We start from the raw sequence: 19,671 nt of genomic DNA on the forward strand, positions 1-19,671 counted from the left end.
TTTCACTCTTCCACATGTTTTCGTAACAAGCAGATCTAACGAAATCATAAAACCCTGTACATTTGACATTATTTAAACAAAAACAAACAAACAAACACGCAAACAAACAAACAGACAAACGAACTAACACACAAACAAACACACACGCAAACAAACAAACAGCCACTTATGGGCACCATCCATTGCTTTAAATTTTGCTGCGGCAAGCACTCCCGCTTTCTCAACAATTACTGCAGGTGGACATTTGAATCAAATTTGCTATAAAGAAAGCAAGAAAGAAGCAAACAAAGAAAAAAAATAAGCGTACAACTGATGACTTTAATTTCCTGGCACACGCCTTACAGAACTGACCATGTAGCATCCGATTAAACACCATGACATTTCTGAACAGAAACACTAAACTCCCTTCAGCCTCGTCTATGGAACATTATATCTTCACTTGTTCAGGACTGTAAGACGTGCAACCCATGTGTATTTCTTCAGTTCATGTTTTTCTGTCAAATAACAACTCCTCGTTGTCATTAGGCGAGGGACCGGTCAGAATTAGCCAAAAAGGTTGACCAGTGGCCGAGCTGAAAACCAGTCTGGACAGCCGGACATCAAAGTTGTTCATGGAGTAGAATTCTGTCTTGCCAGTCCAACGCACGTGGAATAAAGACCCTTTCTGCGACGGTATGATAGCTCCCTCCAGCTTTTGAAACTTCAGTTCCAAGCCGTGGTACGTAAGTGTGCTGTTCTTGATGACAACATCACCAAACAATGGGTGACTGTATGTTCCAACGTACCGCTGGCCGGTTTTCATCAGACTCGCAGCTTCGGATTCAGTATTATCTGGATGACTTACAACCTCAGTAGTATTTCCTTTGCCCTCTGCTTTTTCTTCGTTTCCTTTTCCTTTCTTTTTCTCCTCTCTTTCGTGCACTTCTTTCTGTCCCTTTTCCTGGGCTAGTTCTCCGAATAATGGCGGCGAGCAAGCTGTCGTCTGCTTCAGCCAAGGGGTGTAACCGAGAGCGATGTCGGCGAGGTGAAAAGTAATGGCCCTGTAGGCGTCGCTGGCGTTGTCGGTTCCAGGACCATTCATTGCAACGAAGACAGCGGTGTTGTCTTCGGGGTACAGCGTTAAAGATGCCTTATACCCGAACCACCCGCCCGTGTGGCTAACCGTCTTCTTCCCTGAAATCATCCGATTGAAAGTAAACAAAAATTGCCAAACGGAAAAAAACGAGTATAATTATGACGAGTGACAAATTTATGCGAAATAACAAAGTAACATATAGGATCAAGAACAATAAGCAAAATTAAGCTGTTACGCGAAGAAAGGCATGAAAAGAGTGAAGAAAACAAAAACAAGTAACTTTGAAAAAAAGAAGAAGCAGAAGGGGAAACAGTCAGCATAAACACATCAACGTGTAAGAATACTGATTACATGGAACATATTAAGAACAAGTCGTGTAAGGCGAAATTACTACATTTAGTCAAGCTGTGGAACTCACAGAATGAAACTGAACGTAGTCCGCCGCTAGCGCAAAAGGCAGTGAAAGTGACGAGCCTGTTTGGCGCGGTAGCGGTTGCGCTGTGCTTCATAGCACGCTTTACTGTACCTCTCTTCGTTTTAACTTTCTGAGCGAGTTTTCAATCCAAACATATCATATCTATATGTTTTGGAATCAGGAACGGACAAGAAATAAGATGAAATTGTTTTTAAATTGATTTCGAAAATTTAATTTTGATCATAATTTTTATATTTTTAATTTTCAGAGCTTGTTTTTAATCCAAATATAACATATTTATATGTTTTTGGAATCAGGAAATGATGAAGAATAAGATGCACGTAAATTTGGATCGTTTTATAAATATTTTTTTTTTTACAATTTTCAGATTTTTAATGACCAAAGTCATTAATTGATTTTTAAGCCACCAAGCTGAAATGCAATACCGAAGTCTGGCCTTCGTCGAAGATTGCTTGGCCAAAATTTCAATCAATTTGATTGAAAAATGAGGGCGTGACAGTGCCGCCTCAACTTTTACAAAAAGCCGAATATGACGTCATCAAAGTAATTTATCGAAAAAAAGAAAAAAAAGGTCCGGGGATATCATTCCCAGGAACTCTCATGTAAAATTTCATAAAGATCGGTCCAGTAGTTTAGTCTGAATCGCTCTACACACACACACAGACAGACAGACAGACAGACACACATACACACACACACACACACACACACACACACAGACACACAGACACACATACACCACGACCCTCGTCTCGATTCCCCCTCTACGTTAAAACATTTAGTCAAAACTTGACTAAATGTAACAAGTCGCGTAAGGCGAAAATACAATATTTAGTCAAGTAGCTGCCATTTTTCAGCAAGACCGTATACTCGTAGCATCGTCAGTCCACCGCTCATGGCAAAGGCAGTGAAATTGACAAGAAGAGCGGGGTAGTAGTTGCGCTAAGAAGGATAGCACGCTTTTCTGTACCTCTCTTTGTTTTAACTTTCTGAGCGTGTTTTTAATCCAAACATATCATATCTATATGTTTTTGGAATCAGGAACCGACAAGGAATAAGATGAAAGTGTTTTTAAATTGATTTGGACAATTTAATTTTGATAATAATTTTTATATATTTAATTTTCAGAGCTTGTTTTTAATCCGAATATAACATATTTATATGTTTTTGGAATCAGCAAATGATGGAGAATAAGATAAACGTAAATTTGGATCGTTTTATAAATTTTTATTTTTTTTTACAATTTTCCGATTTTTAATGACCAAAGTCATTAATTAATTTTTGAGCCACCAAGCTGAAATGCAATACCGAACCCCGGGCTTCGTCGAAGATTACTTGACCAAAATTTCAACCAATTTGGTTGAAAAATGAGGGCGTGACAGTGCCGCCTCAACTTTCACGAAAAGCCGGATATGACGTCATCAAAGACATTTATCAAAAAAATGAAAAAAAACGTTCGGGGATTTCATACCCAGGAACTCTCATGTCAAATTTCATAAAGATCGGTCCAGTAGTTTAGTCTGAATCGCTCTACACACACACACACACACACGCACGCACACACACACACACACACACAACGGCCCTCGTCTCGATTTCCCCTCTACGTTAAAACATTTAGTCAAAACTTGACTAAATGTAAAAAGGTACCTCGAAGACATCACCAACAATACGGAACACATCCTGGTAAATGCTCTCTGCATAATATTATGTCTTTGGTTTAAGCGTGTTTTATTCAATTTCTCATACACACGTTTCAAACAATAACAACATTTAGAACGTTAACAAGCAGATTGCTTATGGACACGTTCTTGAAATGATAATCAATACACATTCCGATAGCAAAACATGGCGAACATGTGATAGCTTCAACACGTATCTTGATAATCTTTCATTATATTTTATACAAATAAGATGAAGAGAGAGACAGAGAGAGAGACAGACAGAGAGACAGAGAGAGAGGGAGAGAGAGAATGCCTGGCTGCATCAATTGCACAGTTAATATAATATCAGCCGAAGCGATTAGTTAACATAACATAGTCTTGTACAACAGAGAATATTTTCGTGTTCAAAGATATAGTTAAATCAGTATTTCCAAACAAGAGTGTTTTGCAGTCTAGAACGTGTGTTGGCAGACTATTGAATAAAATGGTTCTATGTTCTTTAAGTTTTGGACAGTGTAACAAGAAATGTTCAGAATCTTCCGGGCATGCTCCACACGTACATTCTAAAATATCAGAGAGGTGTCGGTTAACTAAGTCTTGTTGCAAATCGCTCATGTTTAATCTCAACCTGCTGTGAAATACCTGTGCCTGGCGGTTGCCTAAATAATAATACTGTGGAACAACAACATCTCCATCGGTCAAATACCTTTTAAATTCACCAACTGACTGCGTTTGTTGTATATTTTCTGGAAGATTATTCCACAAAGCTGTCGTTGAAGGAAAAAATGAAGATTTATATAACTCACTTCTGCACAATGGAACCTTACGTTCAAGAGGGCGTCGTCTGTGGTAAGGATTTACATCGGAAACCAGGACCGGCAGTTTGGAATATAAATATTCTGGGGTTAAACGATTTACAATTTTATAATACAGCAAAAGTTTATGACGACGTCGCCTTTCTTTCAGGGACACAAAACCCGATTCGTTATACAGTTTTTGGTGGCTTGTGCCAGGTACTGCACCTACAATGATTCGGATTGCATCGAGATGCAATGTCTCCAACTCGTCTGCCAAACACTGTGTACAGTTATCCCAAATAAGGTCCGCGTAATCAAACAATGGTAACATAAAGGATTTATATATAACTTCAAGTGCTTTTCTGTTTAAACGATGCTTGAATAAACCAAAACACGCAATTAATTGACTTTCTACATTTAGCAATTAGACTTTTTATGTGGGAATCCCATTTACAATTACCTTGTAGAATGACACCAAGGTGCTTGTGATTTTCAACATCAACTAAGTGTGCATCTTCGAAATACAATGGTGGAAGTAAAAAATTTTGTTGCCTACAAATGTCCAACAATTCTGTCTTTTGACAATTAAAAGTGACTTTCCATTTATTATGTCATTGGTTATTAGCATCCAGTTGAACAATGTCCTTTACTTATGACGTCACAAGGTTTTCTCCATAAACTGTAGGCTTGTTGTTTTCACATGTAAATTTCATAAATATTCCAGAGAATAAAACATTGTTTAAACCGATTCCACTGACCTCTGTACGTCCCAGTGAACCAACCAAAACCGTAGCCATTCAAGGTATTTTCCACCGGGACGTCATCAGAGCGATCCGCAAATGAAATGTGTGACGTCATCATGTCCTTCATGAACTCTCTACGGATCACTTCTTTGCGACTTTTTGGTGAAACGCCCGCTTGCAGAAGAAATTGCATCCATTTTGTCATGTCGTCTGCTGACACAGCGAGAGATCCGGCTGCTCTCCCTTGGCGCAACCTACAAATAAAATAAGGTCAGCACGGGTGTGTTAAAAATGCCTCAGTTACCGGTTAGCCTACTTCAACAAAGAGAGAGAGAGAGAGAGAGAGAGAGAGAGAGAGAGAGAGAGAGAGAGAGAGAGAGAGAGAGAGAGAGAGAGAGAGAAAACTCAGAACTCAGAACTTTATTACATAAGGATAAAGGTTTTAGGCTTAGCCTAATCTTCCAACCTGTCCTTGGAACATATACAGAGAATAATTGTAAACAAAAGCAAAGACTGCGCACATACCTCATCAAAGTATTAAACTAATAAAACATCAAAATAATGGTCGAGTATAAAGAGAGAGAGAGAGAGCTTTTGACACTGCAAGTGATATCTTGTTTGTAAACATGCTTTCATGCCAGTAAACCAAAAGCAATTCCTTTATAAAAGAAAAGCCATACCTATAGTGCTCAATTTAATGCGTGGGTTCGTTTTGGTGCAACAGTGACTCAATCCGGTATAAACACACATACAAAAACGCGCGCACGCACGGACACACGTACGCACGCACGCACACACAGACACAGACAGACAGACACAGACAGACAGACAGACAAATAGACAGGGGGAAAACACACAAGCGCGCACACGCACACATACGTACAAACATACACATACCCCCCCCACACACACACACACACACACACACACACACACACACGCACTAGCACACGACCGTCTGTCTTACCCATAAAGCGATTCATCAAGGGCCACAAGTGAGCCTCTGATTTTATGATAGGGCCGCGCCATTGCTGGTGACGTCACGTTGACGTCATCCCACACCAACAAGGCATCGTCCATTCCCAGTGGAGAAAGGAGATAGTCCTTCAACAAATTCTGAGAAGACAAATTGCGTTCTCGTTAGAAAACTCGGCCAGACAAACAGATAGACTGGTGGAAGCACATAAGTATATATATTCAGAAAGACAGATAGGGGAAGGGCCCCTAATATGGACCACTTTTTGTTTATTGCTGATAACTAGCTTGTTTTCTTGCGAAGAAGTTTCATTTTGTGGTTGGTAGTCCTTCTCTCTTAGTTTAACCGTTAGGCCTAATTAGAGTGAAATAGCTTTTATAGACCTTCAGCAAAAATTGAATACAGAAAAAATCACAAATGGTCCATATTAGGAGCCTGGGCGCCCAATAGGGACCAATGAAGCGGCCTTCACGAATCACTGTAAAAAGTCCCCTAAACTTCAAAATAACATGATACAACTTAGTGTGCAAGTCAGACTAATTCAAATATGTTTTAGATTTAGCTGTTTTGGGTTGATGAGAGCATTATATAAAGCACACCAGGAAACTGAAGAAGCTTATCAAAAACAGAGTGAAAATAAGTGAAATTATCAACTTCCACAAAAAAATGACTATTTGTTATATTTTTTTTATATCTCGAGGGCTAGTTATAGGTTATTTTCAGCAAGCTTCTTAATGAATTAATTAGAATTGCCTTTAGTTTTTATTTTCTTCGATTTGTTGAAGGTGGTCCATATTAGGAGACTCACACATAATTTGAAGTTTTGCTATTATTTTTTGTTTGCAATAGAAACTCGGGGTAATAACTGTTAAAATGTAACAAATACTGTCTTAGCTGTCATATATAGCCATTTTTATGTTATGAAAGCTTTGGCTGTGGACAGAAACGAGTCCGTTTTAGGCAGCAAATTTAGAGTGAACGCTGGCAAAAGTGAAAAAAAGCGCCATGTTTATCGGAGCAGGAAACTCTTCCAGAGTGAGGCCCCTTTGTTGGTTTCACTGCGGCCGCATTGTGAACAGCAGTTATCAGTGAGAAATTCGAAATGAGAAATGGCGCTTACGGCTAAAAAAAAAACTCAGAAAAAAGGCAATTCTGCGTTCTTGATAGAAGTTTCGTCCAGACTGGACTCCAGCTTTTGCTTTTCTTATTTTTCTCTATCGTCCGAGCCCATAAAATCGAACAAAGCGGATTGCGTTTGGATTTCCCTCTTTCAGATGACTGAGATTGCCCCCCGCCTTGGATCGTTCCGTGTCAAGGCCAGTTACACGGTACTGGCCGTGTGTTCAAGATGAGCAGAGTCCGTCCCGCACTTTGCTTTGTGTACATCACGTGGCCACTAAAACTCCTGCACAACGCAACATTTTCACGAGAAAAACACGTTTATTTGTTTGCTTTGTCTGTATTACACATTTCTAGATCTACATTTACCAATAAAACACCAAGTCGTATACTTTATTTTGCAAGTGAGTCGTATTCATACAAAATAACGTTATCACGGGAAGAACAAATGGAAGACACTGTATTATGCTAACATGTTCCGAGCTCAACTGTCCCGCTCGAACCGTGTAGGCTAGATCTATTTTTGCGGGCACCCCCCGAAGAAATGCAGCCTCATCGGCTTCCACCTGCAATATATTCGTTTTCATTTGGAATGTGACGTCCTGTTTTTCGTCAGGTCACACCACAGAGATATAGAGAATACTACATGGCTTGCTGTGTCGTACCAGATTTACACGAGTTGTTTTTTTAAAATATTGAACTGCGAGCGAAAGCGAGCTGTTCACTATTTGAAAAAGCAACGAGTGTAAATCTGGTACGACACAGCAAGCCATGTAGTATTCTGTTTATCCTACATACCGTACTTACGTGTATTTTACTGAAAATGTCTTGCAGTCGAGGCAACTAATTGAAGACGCTTGTTTTGGAACCTCGATCTCTTCTAAAGCCTCGTGCAATCTAATAGGTCAAAGCAAAGAAACGTCACTCTGAAAGTGTGGCGTGACGTGTTAGTTCTAAAGATTCCTCGAGGGTAATTAGCGAGCGCAGTTTTTGTTTCTATAATGATGTTTGTCTCGGTGACTTTGGCATCATAAGCAGTGGAAAAACAGGTCCCTGCCAGACTTGCTTGACATGACCTCATTTACATGATATACACACGTGTGATTTGAACGATTATTATCTCACGGGTGTCTCTCTCACGTATGTAGGATAAATAGAATATTCTATATCTCTGTGGATCTCTGTGGGTCACACCTATCTCGAAAACTAAGCGTCGCACAGAACCAGCGCCCCTCCATTAATTGAATTGGCCTTTTCACCGATTTTTGTTAAACCAAGACTATTGTTATTACTGTGAGGAGTGTTTCGGTGACCAAGACCGTGCAGAGGAACTAGAGTTTAGAATTATATAAGATTTCACGTCATTCGGTTGAAATGTGACGTTTTCAGATGTCGATCATAAATCCACGGACGTCTGATCCTCTCCAATGATTTATTTAGAAAAGTTTTTCACAATTTCAATGTCGATGGAACAGAAACGAATCACCATACTAAGAAAAATAAAGGTCATCGGCTGTTTCCGGGGGTATTTTCTCAAGCGGCTTCATGTGTTTTCCTGCAGCAAAACTTGGAGTCTTTCAATGCAACTGTCAATCCAACTTCTCAGGCAAAAAAACCATTTGTAGGTCAAGATGTTCGGTAGCCTACGGTTAAAAACTATGTCAGGCTTTGTGTTTTCTCTGAGCTAAAAACAGGAAAGCTTTTTGGGTGAGCTAAACTGATATATTTTTTCCTCTTGGAGGGAAACCTTGTTGTGGTGGGTCCTGATTGTTATAATAATGTGTCTACAGTGCAACTTTCACAGTGTTGACTGCTAACAGTACAGCCGTGTTGTAACGACGCCTCAACACTGATGCTGAGACAAGCTCTCTGCATCCCCATAGTGATGTTGCTGTGGCGTGCTTACCGCTGCGTCGAGGAGCAGCAGCAGCAGCAAGCAATGACGGACTGTGCCGTCAATGAGACCATCTCAGTCTGTCCATCAACCGTGCTAGTGACTGGTACAACAACAACGACGAAAATCACCATCACGTGCAGGCCTTTCAACAACAAAAGTCTGTACATTCAGATCAACAGGATAGATCTAGACAGCCCAAAGGCTGTGGAGCTTGTACACGCCATCCGAGGACACACGGACCCGACGGTGAGCCAGAAACTGGACCCTGCGTTCAGGAACAGCCTTGCAGCCACGTGTAGCAAGCCGTTCTCGTTGTTTCTGGAGATGACTGGCGTGACGTGCCAAGCCTCCAAGGTCAGATACCAGTGCGAGAGCCAGTGGCTCGACAGACAACACTACTATGAAAGAAAAGACGATGCATCCTTCATGCTTCTTGTGGGGCGTCCGAAGCTAACTGCCAAGTCATCGCTGAAGGCCGAATACAACCAGACGGAGTCTCTTACGCTGACGTGCAGCATCGGGGTGAGCGGAGTGGACGTGGACCCGAGCGCCGTGGATTGGAAGTGGGAGGCCAAAGATGACGACAAGCCCTGGCAGTCCCTTCCTGCGTCATGCAGTAGTCACGTGGAACCACCGCCAGTGACGTCAGACGGGTGCGACACTGAGACGGCAGAATGCGAGCAAATCGTTGCGCTAAGCGAGGCGAAAGGCTGCACCAAAAGCTACCGTTGTTTTGTGTTCACTGACCGAACCGGCAAGACAACATCGCAGGACATCCAAGTCTCCATCCAGCCTGGCAGTGGAGCATGCAGCAGCAAGGTAATCAACCCTAAAAATAATCAGAAAGCCAGCTCCGACAGCAATCTTGTGATCATTCTGTGCATAGTGGCAGGAGTCTTGTTCATCGTCATTCTAATCACCATGACGGTAGTCCTCGTATGTTGTAGGAGAAGGAAGGCAAAGCAGCCGCCCAAGCAAGTATTCCGAATCAGTCTGACCGGTCTCGATCCTCGCAGTCCGGGATACGCAGCCAGCGAAGGCGGTTCCCGTGGGTCTGCACAAGACAATCATCTGCAGTCTCTGGCCAAGCCAATAGCCGCGGAGGTGGAAGATTCTGTGCTGGGGTCAGAGGACAGTGAAACTGATTATAAGTCGTCTGCTGTCTTGTCAGATGTGAGCAGCCTTGACAGTTCAGGAGGCGCTCCATCGGAAGCTGTGACAGACGTTTCCGAAGTATCTGCTGATGTTTGATTTTTATGTGGGAAGGTTTGCTTTATTTTGTCAATTTGTTTTCTAAGTTCAGCTCTTCGAGTCAGTCAACAAAGACCAAAGATTGAACATCGGGACCCCTAACCTCAAGAGGATCAAACTATCATGTATCGATAAACACACTGTTCTGATTGCAATAAAAACACACAAGAAAGGGAGGTTGTCGGAACGTTTCTATATTGACAAAACAAAACGTTACATTTAGAGTACGTCGACCCAGTGGTCTTTTCAGTCCATGTAGACAGTATCACAAGTGTTTGTCTGTCTGTCTACTTAAAGGGTCACTGGGTCGAAGTACCGTAAAAAAAAATGTAACGTTTTGTTTTGTCAATGATTAAACGTTTCCACTTAACCTACCTTTTTTTTTGGTTTTTTATTCTGAATTTTGAAACGTTAGCAATAATTTTGTCAATTTTCATAAGTTTGAAATAATCTAGAATGCCAAGCTTACAGTCGTCAGTGCGTACTTGGATCTTTTGTCGCGCTACTTTATTAAAACGATTCATTATTCCAAGTTTGGTTCAAGTCTTTCTCACAAACAAAGACACCGGGATCCAAAACCTCCAAAGGATCAAAATATTCTTAAACACTTTGTTCATATTTCCATAATGTTGTCAGTTGGTGGAAGAAACTTCAAACTGTGGATGTGTTCGTGATGAAATGTTTGCTTGTTCAGATAATTGAGTGATGGCTGGGTGTTTTTACTATTGCTGTTGTTGTTATCGTTGTTGTTCCAGTTGTCATTGGAGTCGTTTTAGCTCACACTTACCTCCCAACTGTTTTGGAGCAGATGTTCTGAAATATCCCCAGCCAAGGAATACATCCAGTTGTTGTAGTGAAAGTGTTTTCGGAATGCGACAACAGCCGGCAGAAAATGCAGTCGACTATCACACACAAAAAAGGCACAAAAGACGACAACAATATTGATGTCCATCATCAGTGCAAATCAAACATGTCAAGCGAATGAATACATGCACAACTTTCTCCTCCTCAAAGGTACCGTGCTTTCCCTGTTGACTGCCTCAGATCTAACCAGGCTTTCACACGCTCTTCCACTTGGACACATACCAAAACTGCGTAGCGTGGTTGCATTCTGTGCCGAGTGGGAGTTCTTTGCTGAATCGATTCAGCAGATTGACATAGGTATCAATTACGATATCAATTCTACGTTACCAAAGAATCTACTGTTGTTCGATTTTTATGCGGGAAGGTTTGTTTTATTTTGTTACAACTTAACATTATTTTGTTTTCAATTCTGAAAAAATACCACTCGGCAAGGGAAGCAGCCAGGCTATTGATTTTGTGTATACGTGTGTTTAGGTAGAAGATTGCTCTTATCCTGTGAAAATGCTAGAACAGATCTGTGATGGTGAACATGATCGCAAACTCGAGACGGAATGTATACATGTTATATTTAGGTAGCGGCAGTAACGCTAGTCCCATGCGGGAAAGCGAGATCTGTGCTGAAAATAACACGTTTTCAATTTCCGACAGCTTTCAATATATGGCATATTATTGAAAATGGAAACTACAGAAATGAAGTTGGATTCTTTGTCTTTTACCCCATGCCATTTGTTTGCAAAATGTGCTTGGATTGAATGCGTGTGCGTGAATCACAAATACTCTCTCCGGATTTTCGGACAGCCGTGACGCGACCGCCATTACTACTTGCTCTTCAACTTTTTGTGGTGTTTCCCTTTCGGCGTTGTATTTTCTAAAAATAGTTTCATTCAACGATCGGAAACCAGTGTCGACTGCTAAAGAAAGAGTCCCTTTTCTTTCTAGGGGGGGTATTTTTTAGATTAAATCGATGGTGGATTTTAGACATGGACAATAAAAAATTGCCCAACTTTAACCTTTCGTAACTTAAAAACAACTCAAACGATCGTAGTCGTAAAAGATGCGCTAGAAAGTCCGATTTCTTGTGAATCCTCCAAATATGGAAGTTTCCGTTTAAGATTCATGCGCGCGAAGCGCGAGCCAATCAAAACCGAGGACCTGCAAAACCGGTAAAATCCGTTGCGTTGATCGCGAGTCATGGCGGAGTATTCAAGCGAAGCGATGGTGACGCACGCTTCGAGACAATTTGTGGAAGAAATCAAACCCATCCTTGGTAAGTGTTGATGTTTTTCTGTTCATTTAGTGTTTAGAAGTTGATCTGTCGAACCATTCTGCTGAATTTAGCGTTTTGAGTGCGTAGTTTTCATTTTGATGATAGTAGTTTGTGCTGGGTCATTTTGTATTGGGTGTTGAAATGGGGGTACTCGATAAACGACCTAAGTTATTTTTTGCCTTTCGCCGTACATGTGATATATTTGTTTCAAACTAATCTTGAATTATTACTCCGATGGTTTTTGTTTCTCAGTTGTTGTTTTCTTGAGGATTAAATTAGGATTAAAAGGAATAATTGTTCCTTTGCTAAAACCGGAAGTGCAAGACTAGGCCTAGCAACGAGTAGCGTAGCTTACATGCACTGACCCTAGCGCATCTCCATTCCTTCTTCCTTTTCCCCCCAGTTAATCAGAGTTTATGGTCCATCAAACTTGTGTGATTACTAATTTGTTTCTCATGACAAGCAAGGTGATATAATAAATTAGAAACGAGTTAAAAAATAACCAAATACATGACAGAAAAACAAAGCAAACTTTTGTTTTGGGACAAAAGTAAAACTGAAAGTAAACAGGCCTTCATGGTGGCTTCCAGTAAGTTCGTCACACGGTAGATTCGTCACCGGTCCCGGTAACTTCGCCACAGTAGTCCGAGCGCGGCTCTCTCTATCTCTCTCTCTCTCTCTCTCTCTCACCTCCTTCCACCCCTCCCTCTCCTCACATTGAGTTTCTCTGCCTCCTTGACAGTGAGGTTGAAGTCATAGGACTCCCTCTCTCTCTCTCTTGGTCGCGCGTGTGTGGGTGTTAGTCAGTGTGTGGGTGTGTGTGCGATGGTGTGTGTGAGTGTTTGTGCGTTTGTACGTGCGTGTGTGTGCGTGCGTGTCATGGATATGGGTGTATGTACGTCCGTCCGTCTCTCTCTCTCTCTCTCTCTCTCTCTCGCTCCCTCTCTCAGACTACATGCTTTTGAGAACTGCTCAATGAGTAGATCTCGGGTTGAGAACTGCTCAATGAGTAGATCTCGGGTTTTAAAATAACAACGCTCGGACTGTGTCGTCTGAAAACTGCTCAGTTGAGAACTGCACAATGAGTAGATCTCGGGTTTTAAAATAACAACTCTCTCTCTTTCTCTCTCTCTCTCTCTCTTTCTCTCTCTCTAAAAAATGTCAGTGAATCTTGAATCTCTCCCACAAATCAAACATCTGAAAGCATAAGCTCTAAGCTTAACACCCGCCCACCCCTGCCAGTAATTTCGTCACGGGTGACGAATCTACCGCGTGACGAACTTACTGGTAGCCTTCATGGTTTCAGTACAAAAATATTATGAACATAGTATTACATTTTTGTTTTGTTTGTGCGTGTTACAGATGATGCTCACTTCCAGCAAATGAAGTCTGCTTTCACACTCACAGCAACTGGAAGAGGTCGACCACCCAAACTTCAGCTGGTACCACTGACCAACAAGCTATTGTTGCAGCTGGATCTGCTTCGGTTGGAAACAGGGAGGGATTGGAGTGACCTGGTTTAATTTCTCCCCAAAGTGTTCGAGTGAACTTGCTGCAAGGACTTGAAATCAAGGCAGAAATTGAGGGAACAGTGAAAGAAGCAACAAAGCTGGGGAATAAGACTGGATTAGAACTAGAAGCATTTTTGGATATCGACGCAGGGCGTTGCATCATGGGCCGGAATGTTGGGGTTCATTTGCTGAAACATAGGATCACAAGAAACCACCTGCTCAATCCGGACCTTCTGGAAGACCTTGACCGTCCATCAGAACTTGTGAATGGCATGGTGCTCGATCTAATATCGTTCCACAAAAAGGAGAACCTATCGCTGACTTCTGCCAGATTCCTGCATCGGTTGTTTTTGGACACAACATTGTGCTTGCACCATTTTCTTCTTCTGGCAGAACATTCACAGTCGAATCTCCAGCAAACCTGCCTGCCATGTACACCTGTTTCAAGCAGTACTTGACTGACAACTTTGTTTGACTGACTTTGAAGAAGGGGTATATATATGCATTTGACTGTCACTTCTCATCCGACTGTGCACTTTGCAAGAATTTAGTTTTCCCCAGAGAACTGTGAACAATGTTAGTAAATTTATCCCACATACGTGAGAGAGATAACCGTGAGATAAAAATCGTTCAAATCACACGTGTGTATATCATGTAAATGAGGTCAACCGGAAGGTCAAGCTATGTAAATTAGTAGTACATGGGATAAACCGGAAGGTCAAGCTAATCCTATCGAGGAAGGATATGCTTTGCTGTTGTTGTTCCTTTTGGTTTCTTTTATCCTGTGGCCACTGCTTTTCTTTTTATCTGGTATATTTTGAAGTGATGGGTTTGATTTCTTCCACAAATTGTCTCGAAGCGTGCGTCACCATTGCTTCGCTCGAATACTCCGCCATGACTCGCGATCAACGCAACGGATTTTACCGGTTTTGCAGGTACTCGGTTTTGATTGTTCGAATATTAAACTTAACAGTGTTGACAAAGGCGAACTACTTTGTCCTAGTTTGAGAGTGTGTGTCATGGCGGAGGAATGAATGTCAAATTGAGTAAAGTGGTTTGAAGTTCTAAAGCGGTTGATCCAAAGGCAATATCGCTGTCGGTGACTTTTAGTTAGATCTGGCACAGAAGTATATAATGTAGGATAAACAGAATACTATGGCTTGCTGTGTCGTACCAGATTTACACTCGTTGCTTTTTCAAATAGTAAACAGCTCGCTTTCGCAGTTCACTATTTAAACAAGAAGGGCAAAGCCCATACGACTCACATCCTTGACCTTTACATGACCTTGACCTTCAGGGTCAAGGTCAAATAACTAAACCTAGCAATGACATCATACACTAAGAACTGCTTTACACATTTTTCCTACCAAAATACATGTGACCTTGACCCAAGGTCAAGGTCATCTAAGGTCATGCAACACAAAGCTGTTAATTCAAGACATAGGAAGTACAATGGTGCTTATTGGCTCTTTCTACCATGAGATATGGTCACTTTTAGTGGTTCACTACCTTATTTTGGTCACATTTCATAAGGGTCAAAGTGACCTTGATCATATGCGACCAAATGTGTCTCATGATGAAAGCATAACATGTGCCCCACATAATTTTTAAGTTTGAAACAGTTATCTTCCATAGTTCAGGGTCAAGGTCACTTCAAAATATGTATACAATCCAACTTTAAAGGACCCTTGCGACCTTGACCTTGAAGCAAGGTCAACCAAACTGGTGTCCAAAGATAGGGCTTACATTGCCCTGTATAGCATACATAGCTAAGGTTGCCATTCTCGATAACTTCAGAAGAAAATGTGAAAAATGGCCGTTTTTAAGACAACAATTACGGCCCCTGTGACCTTGAACTTGAAGTGAGGTCAAGTTGCCGCACATGTTTTTTGAGATCTTGTAACCATACACCATCAGGCCACATCAGGTGTTGATAGACTTAATAGTGTCCAAGAAATATCCAACGTTAAAGTTTTCCGGGCGGACGCCGGGACGGACGGACGGACGACTCGGGTGAGTACATAGACTCACTTTTGCTTCGCATGTGAGTCAAAAAACAACTCGTGTAAATCTGGTACGACACAGCAAGCCATGTAGTATTCTCTAGATCTTACTTCAATCAATCAATCAATATGAGGCTTATATCGCGCATATTCCGTGGGTACAGTTCTAAGCGCAGGGATTTATATATATATTTTTTTAATTTAAAAAAAAAAATTTTTATGCAATTTATATCGCGCACATATTCAAGGCGCAGGGATAACAGTGACATTTTTATCTAAGCCTATACAATTTTGCCAGGAAAGACCCTTTTGTCAATCGTGGGATCTTTAACGTGCACACCCCAATGTAGTGTACTTGATTGAACACATATTTGTGAAGATAACATTGTAATCAATCTACACACCAAAAATCATGGCTGTATTTTCAGTAGTTTCTGAAATATTTCAATCTGAAATGTGCTACCCCCCTCTGGGGGGGGGGGGGGGGGGGTTTGTCCACTCTTGGGGGATTATTTTCAACATTACACTGAATTTTACTGATGTCTGTAAAGATTACACTGTAATCTATCTACACACCAAAATTTTTCGTTGTATCTTAAATAGTTTCTTAATTATTGGCCTTGAAGTGCGAAAAACTGTAATTTTCCTGTTTTTCCGCTTGACAAATTGAGGTTTTTGACATTTTTGAGGCTCTTATACTCCAAAAGCATTGAACTAAGCTGTCTGAAAAAAAATAGCCATGTTCTACACACATTTGTTTGGAATATGTGAAAGTTTCAGACAGCTGCTATACATATTGTGTGAATTGTGATGACCCAAAGTTGCCCTCCCGTGCAATTTTGCGATGGGTTTAATTGTGTTTTTCGTGAAGTTTGCATGCTTGCTGACAGAAGCCATATGAGATTAGAGGGCTAGAACTATGTGTTTTTTCTATTCTTGGTTGCTGATAACAGATCCTGAAAAGTTGAAAGGGCTGAGGATAACTATGTGGTACCCACATGCTGCTGAAGTTGCCCTATTTTACAGTTTTAAGCAGAGTCGCGACAGCGTATGTACTAAAATATCAAAATCTCAGGAACTAATAAAGGTATCCACTTACTTTTTTTTGTGTTTTGCTTGTACTTTATTTTTCTTTCAAGACATCACAAAACATTCACTCTCACTTCAAAACCAAGTTTTGACTGCCGCTACCTATTATATTTTAATGTTCTGCTGAAACTGGAGCCTGCGGCATCATGCCAAATGTATGCTGGATCCCATGGAAATGCCTTCTTACATGACGATTCAAGTTTAAATTTAAACCACCAAACCTGTAAAAGCACTGTTTCACTTTCAGAGAAAAAAAAAGATAACAAACGCTTATAAGCAAAACTGATACTCATTTAAATGGATTTTGCAATAAGCTTACCGTTAAGAATAACAACTTTTCAAGTTATTTCCACTGTTCGACACACACACACACACACGCGCGCATACCGGCACACATACACGCACACACACACACACACACACACTGTGACGCGCGCGCACACACACACACACCCACACACACACACACAGACACACACTGACACACAATTCTCACGCTAGACATCAAGTGTAGCAACTGACCTGATGAACTGTGACCTAGAGTAGGGAGGAAAGCCAGCGACCGCCATGATGTCGGCGGCCATAAGACCGGTGCGATGTGAAAGCAGGTCCTCCAAGGTGACGTTCTGTTCCAGGCGTTTGGTCAGCTTGAAATCCTCCCCTATGATGGACCCGGCTGTACTCTGCCACGTCACTCTGTTCAGAGGAGGTTTGTTTGTTTGTTAGTTAATATGTGATTTTTATAAAGCGCAGAAATTCAAGGAGACCCTGCAGCCAGCACACTGACACACACACACACACACACACACACACACACACACACACACACACACACACACACTCGAACGTAAGCACGCACGCACGCACGCACGCACATACGCACGCACACACAGACACACACACACACTCGTACGCACACACATACACACACAAACAAACAAACACGCACATACACCAACACTCACACACACACACACACACACACACAAACGCACACACTAGCATGCAGGAACTGTTACTCACAGCACTGTTGTCTCGACTTAGTGACCCCCCCCCCCCCCCCCCCCCCCGCTCCCTACACTTGAGAACATGAAACAAAATACAGTGTAGTCTAAATCATAACTCACTTCTGTCCTTTCTTGTTGGCCTCTTGCAAAGCAACGGCGAGTAAAGCCGATGTGAACGCTTTGGTCAGAGAACCGATAGCGAAGTGGGTTTTGGTGTCCACTGGTGTTTTCTTGACCAGGTCTTGGACTCCGAACCCTTTGGTCCAGCTGTCTCCGTCGCTGACTACGGCCACAGCAAGGCCAGGCACGTCTTTGCAGGTCATCACCGCTTTGATGAAGTCTTCTGTCGCTTTCTCTTTGAGTTGCTGCACTACTTTCTTCTCTTCCCTTTGGCTTTCTCTTGTTTCCAAAATGTTAGCTTGCCTGTTGCAGTCTTCGTCCGTTTTCTTCTCTGTGTTCTGTGCTGCCTTCTTTTCTTGTTTTTGGATTGCCGCTCTTTTCAAAATATCAACGCACTTTTGCTTCGCCATAGTGAAGTCTTCCATGAGTCTCTTCTTTAGCTGCTGTGGTCCTTTAGGCTTGGATTTCTGACCTGGCTCAATATGCAGTTTATCTACTTGTCTTTGCTCTGAATGAGGGTCGCGGATTGCGTATTTTTCTGCGGATGGTACACGTCTGATTTGGTCTCCACTGAAGACGTTGCTTAGATCTCTTTGCTTTGCAGGAACAGACTCGATGGCATTTTGTCCCTTAACCGCAGAGCTTCCAGGAGAGAGTAGGCCTATTGCCCCTAGAATTACCCAGAGAGACAGGAACGAAGGCATGATTTTTGTTTTTACCGACATCAACTGCAATCTTGTTCAATAACCGACAGACCAGACACACATAGGAACGCCTCAAAGATGTTTTGGGTGGTGTGCTTTTGTTTCGTTTTTGTAATGCTGTCTGGCGAACAGATTGTTTTGCAACACAATTTGTTGCTGCAAGTTCATCCGAGATTTATACAAAAAGACGCATAGACATTGCGACAGGATTGCCCAATAAAAGGTGATAAAAAGATGACACAGTTTCACCTCGAGTGACACAAAAGTACAAGCACGTGCCAGTATTCAGACAACCGATGGGCGACACTTACCAGTATTAAAGGTACAGTTCTTCCTGTGAAAACCATCTCAGATCTGCCCAGACAGAACATATGAATAGGATAAAGACAACCCATCCCTCCAATTGGACACATACGAAAACACAATAACCTGGGCCCTTGCTGTGCAAAACGGGAATTAAAGAAAGAAATAATAATGTTGTAGGTGACACCCATGCCAATCTGCTAAATTAGTTCAATAAATCATTTTCACTGTACACAGAAAGCAGCAAGGCTGTATATTGTTAGTGTCTCGTCCAAATGGAGGGATGGTCTTATTGTGACAGGGGAGGCTACCGCTCCTTTCACAGCAGACTCTGCACCCGAGTTGTTGGCCTTTAAGTCAACACCGGTTGATTGTGGAATTCTGTTTGTGATGGGGTCTGGTGGTTTCCGATTGTCTGTATGTTCATGGAAACCTTCGGGTTTGCATAACAGTTTTTGTAGGGCTAAGAAATTAGCCCCAACATTTTCAATCCTGTTTGATTGCACTTCGCCTCCCGAGGTGATCGTAGTGTTACGGCACTCGGTTACATTATATTCCATGGTAAAAGCTTGGGTAGATCTGAGCACAGGAGCTTGTATCAAAGCGCCGGTCGATCATTGTTTACTCCTTCATCCTTACTGTATTCTTAGTGAATAGTAGTAGTAAGGATACAGTAAGGATGAAGGAGTAAATAATGATCGACCGGCTCTTTGATACAAGCCCCTGTGATCTGAGGTAGCGAAATTAGACAATGGTTTGGTATTTGATACTGTACCAGGTTTACATGAGTTTGTACTTTTTGTTAAATATTGAAATGCGAGAAAAACAGCAAGTTCAGAAGTGTT

The 19,671-nt window shown here is 41.8% G+C and overlaps 1 protein-coding gene and 1 long non-coding RNA gene across 2 annotated transcripts; one reads left to right on the forward strand and one right to left on the reverse strand.

Annotated features, from left to right (window-relative positions):
- Positions 1 to 298: 298 nt before the first annotated feature.
- On the reverse strand, positions 299 to 18,747 carry LOC138968703 (penicillin-binding protein 4-like). The gene is made up of 6 exons (XM_070341316.1): positions 17,820 to 18,747; positions 17,215 to 17,388; positions 10,746 to 10,860; positions 5,683 to 5,831; positions 4,731 to 4,969; positions 299 to 1,173 (listed from the first exon to the last, which is right to left on the reverse strand). Exons 1-6 carry the CDS (start codon positions 18,542 to 18,544, stop codon positions 485 to 487), a joined length of 2,091 nt encoding a protein of 696 aa, XP_070197417.1. The 5' UTR covers positions 18,545 to 18,747; the 3' UTR covers positions 299 to 484.
- On the forward strand, positions 11,653 to 16,701 carry LOC138968704 (uncharacterized). The gene is made up of 2 exons (XR_011456260.1): positions 11,653 to 12,089; positions 13,452 to 16,701. It is a non-coding gene; the product is annotated as an uncharacterized lncRNA (long non-coding RNA).
- Positions 18,748 to 19,671: the final 924 nt, after the last annotated feature.

The sequence above is a fragment of the Littorina saxatilis genome, linkage group LG6, assembly GCF_037325665.1.
Source record: "Littorina saxatilis isolate snail1 linkage group LG6, US_GU_Lsax_2.0, whole genome shotgun sequence".
Classification (NCBI taxonomy): domain Eukaryota; kingdom Metazoa; phylum Mollusca; class Gastropoda; order Littorinimorpha; family Littorinidae; genus Littorina; species Littorina saxatilis.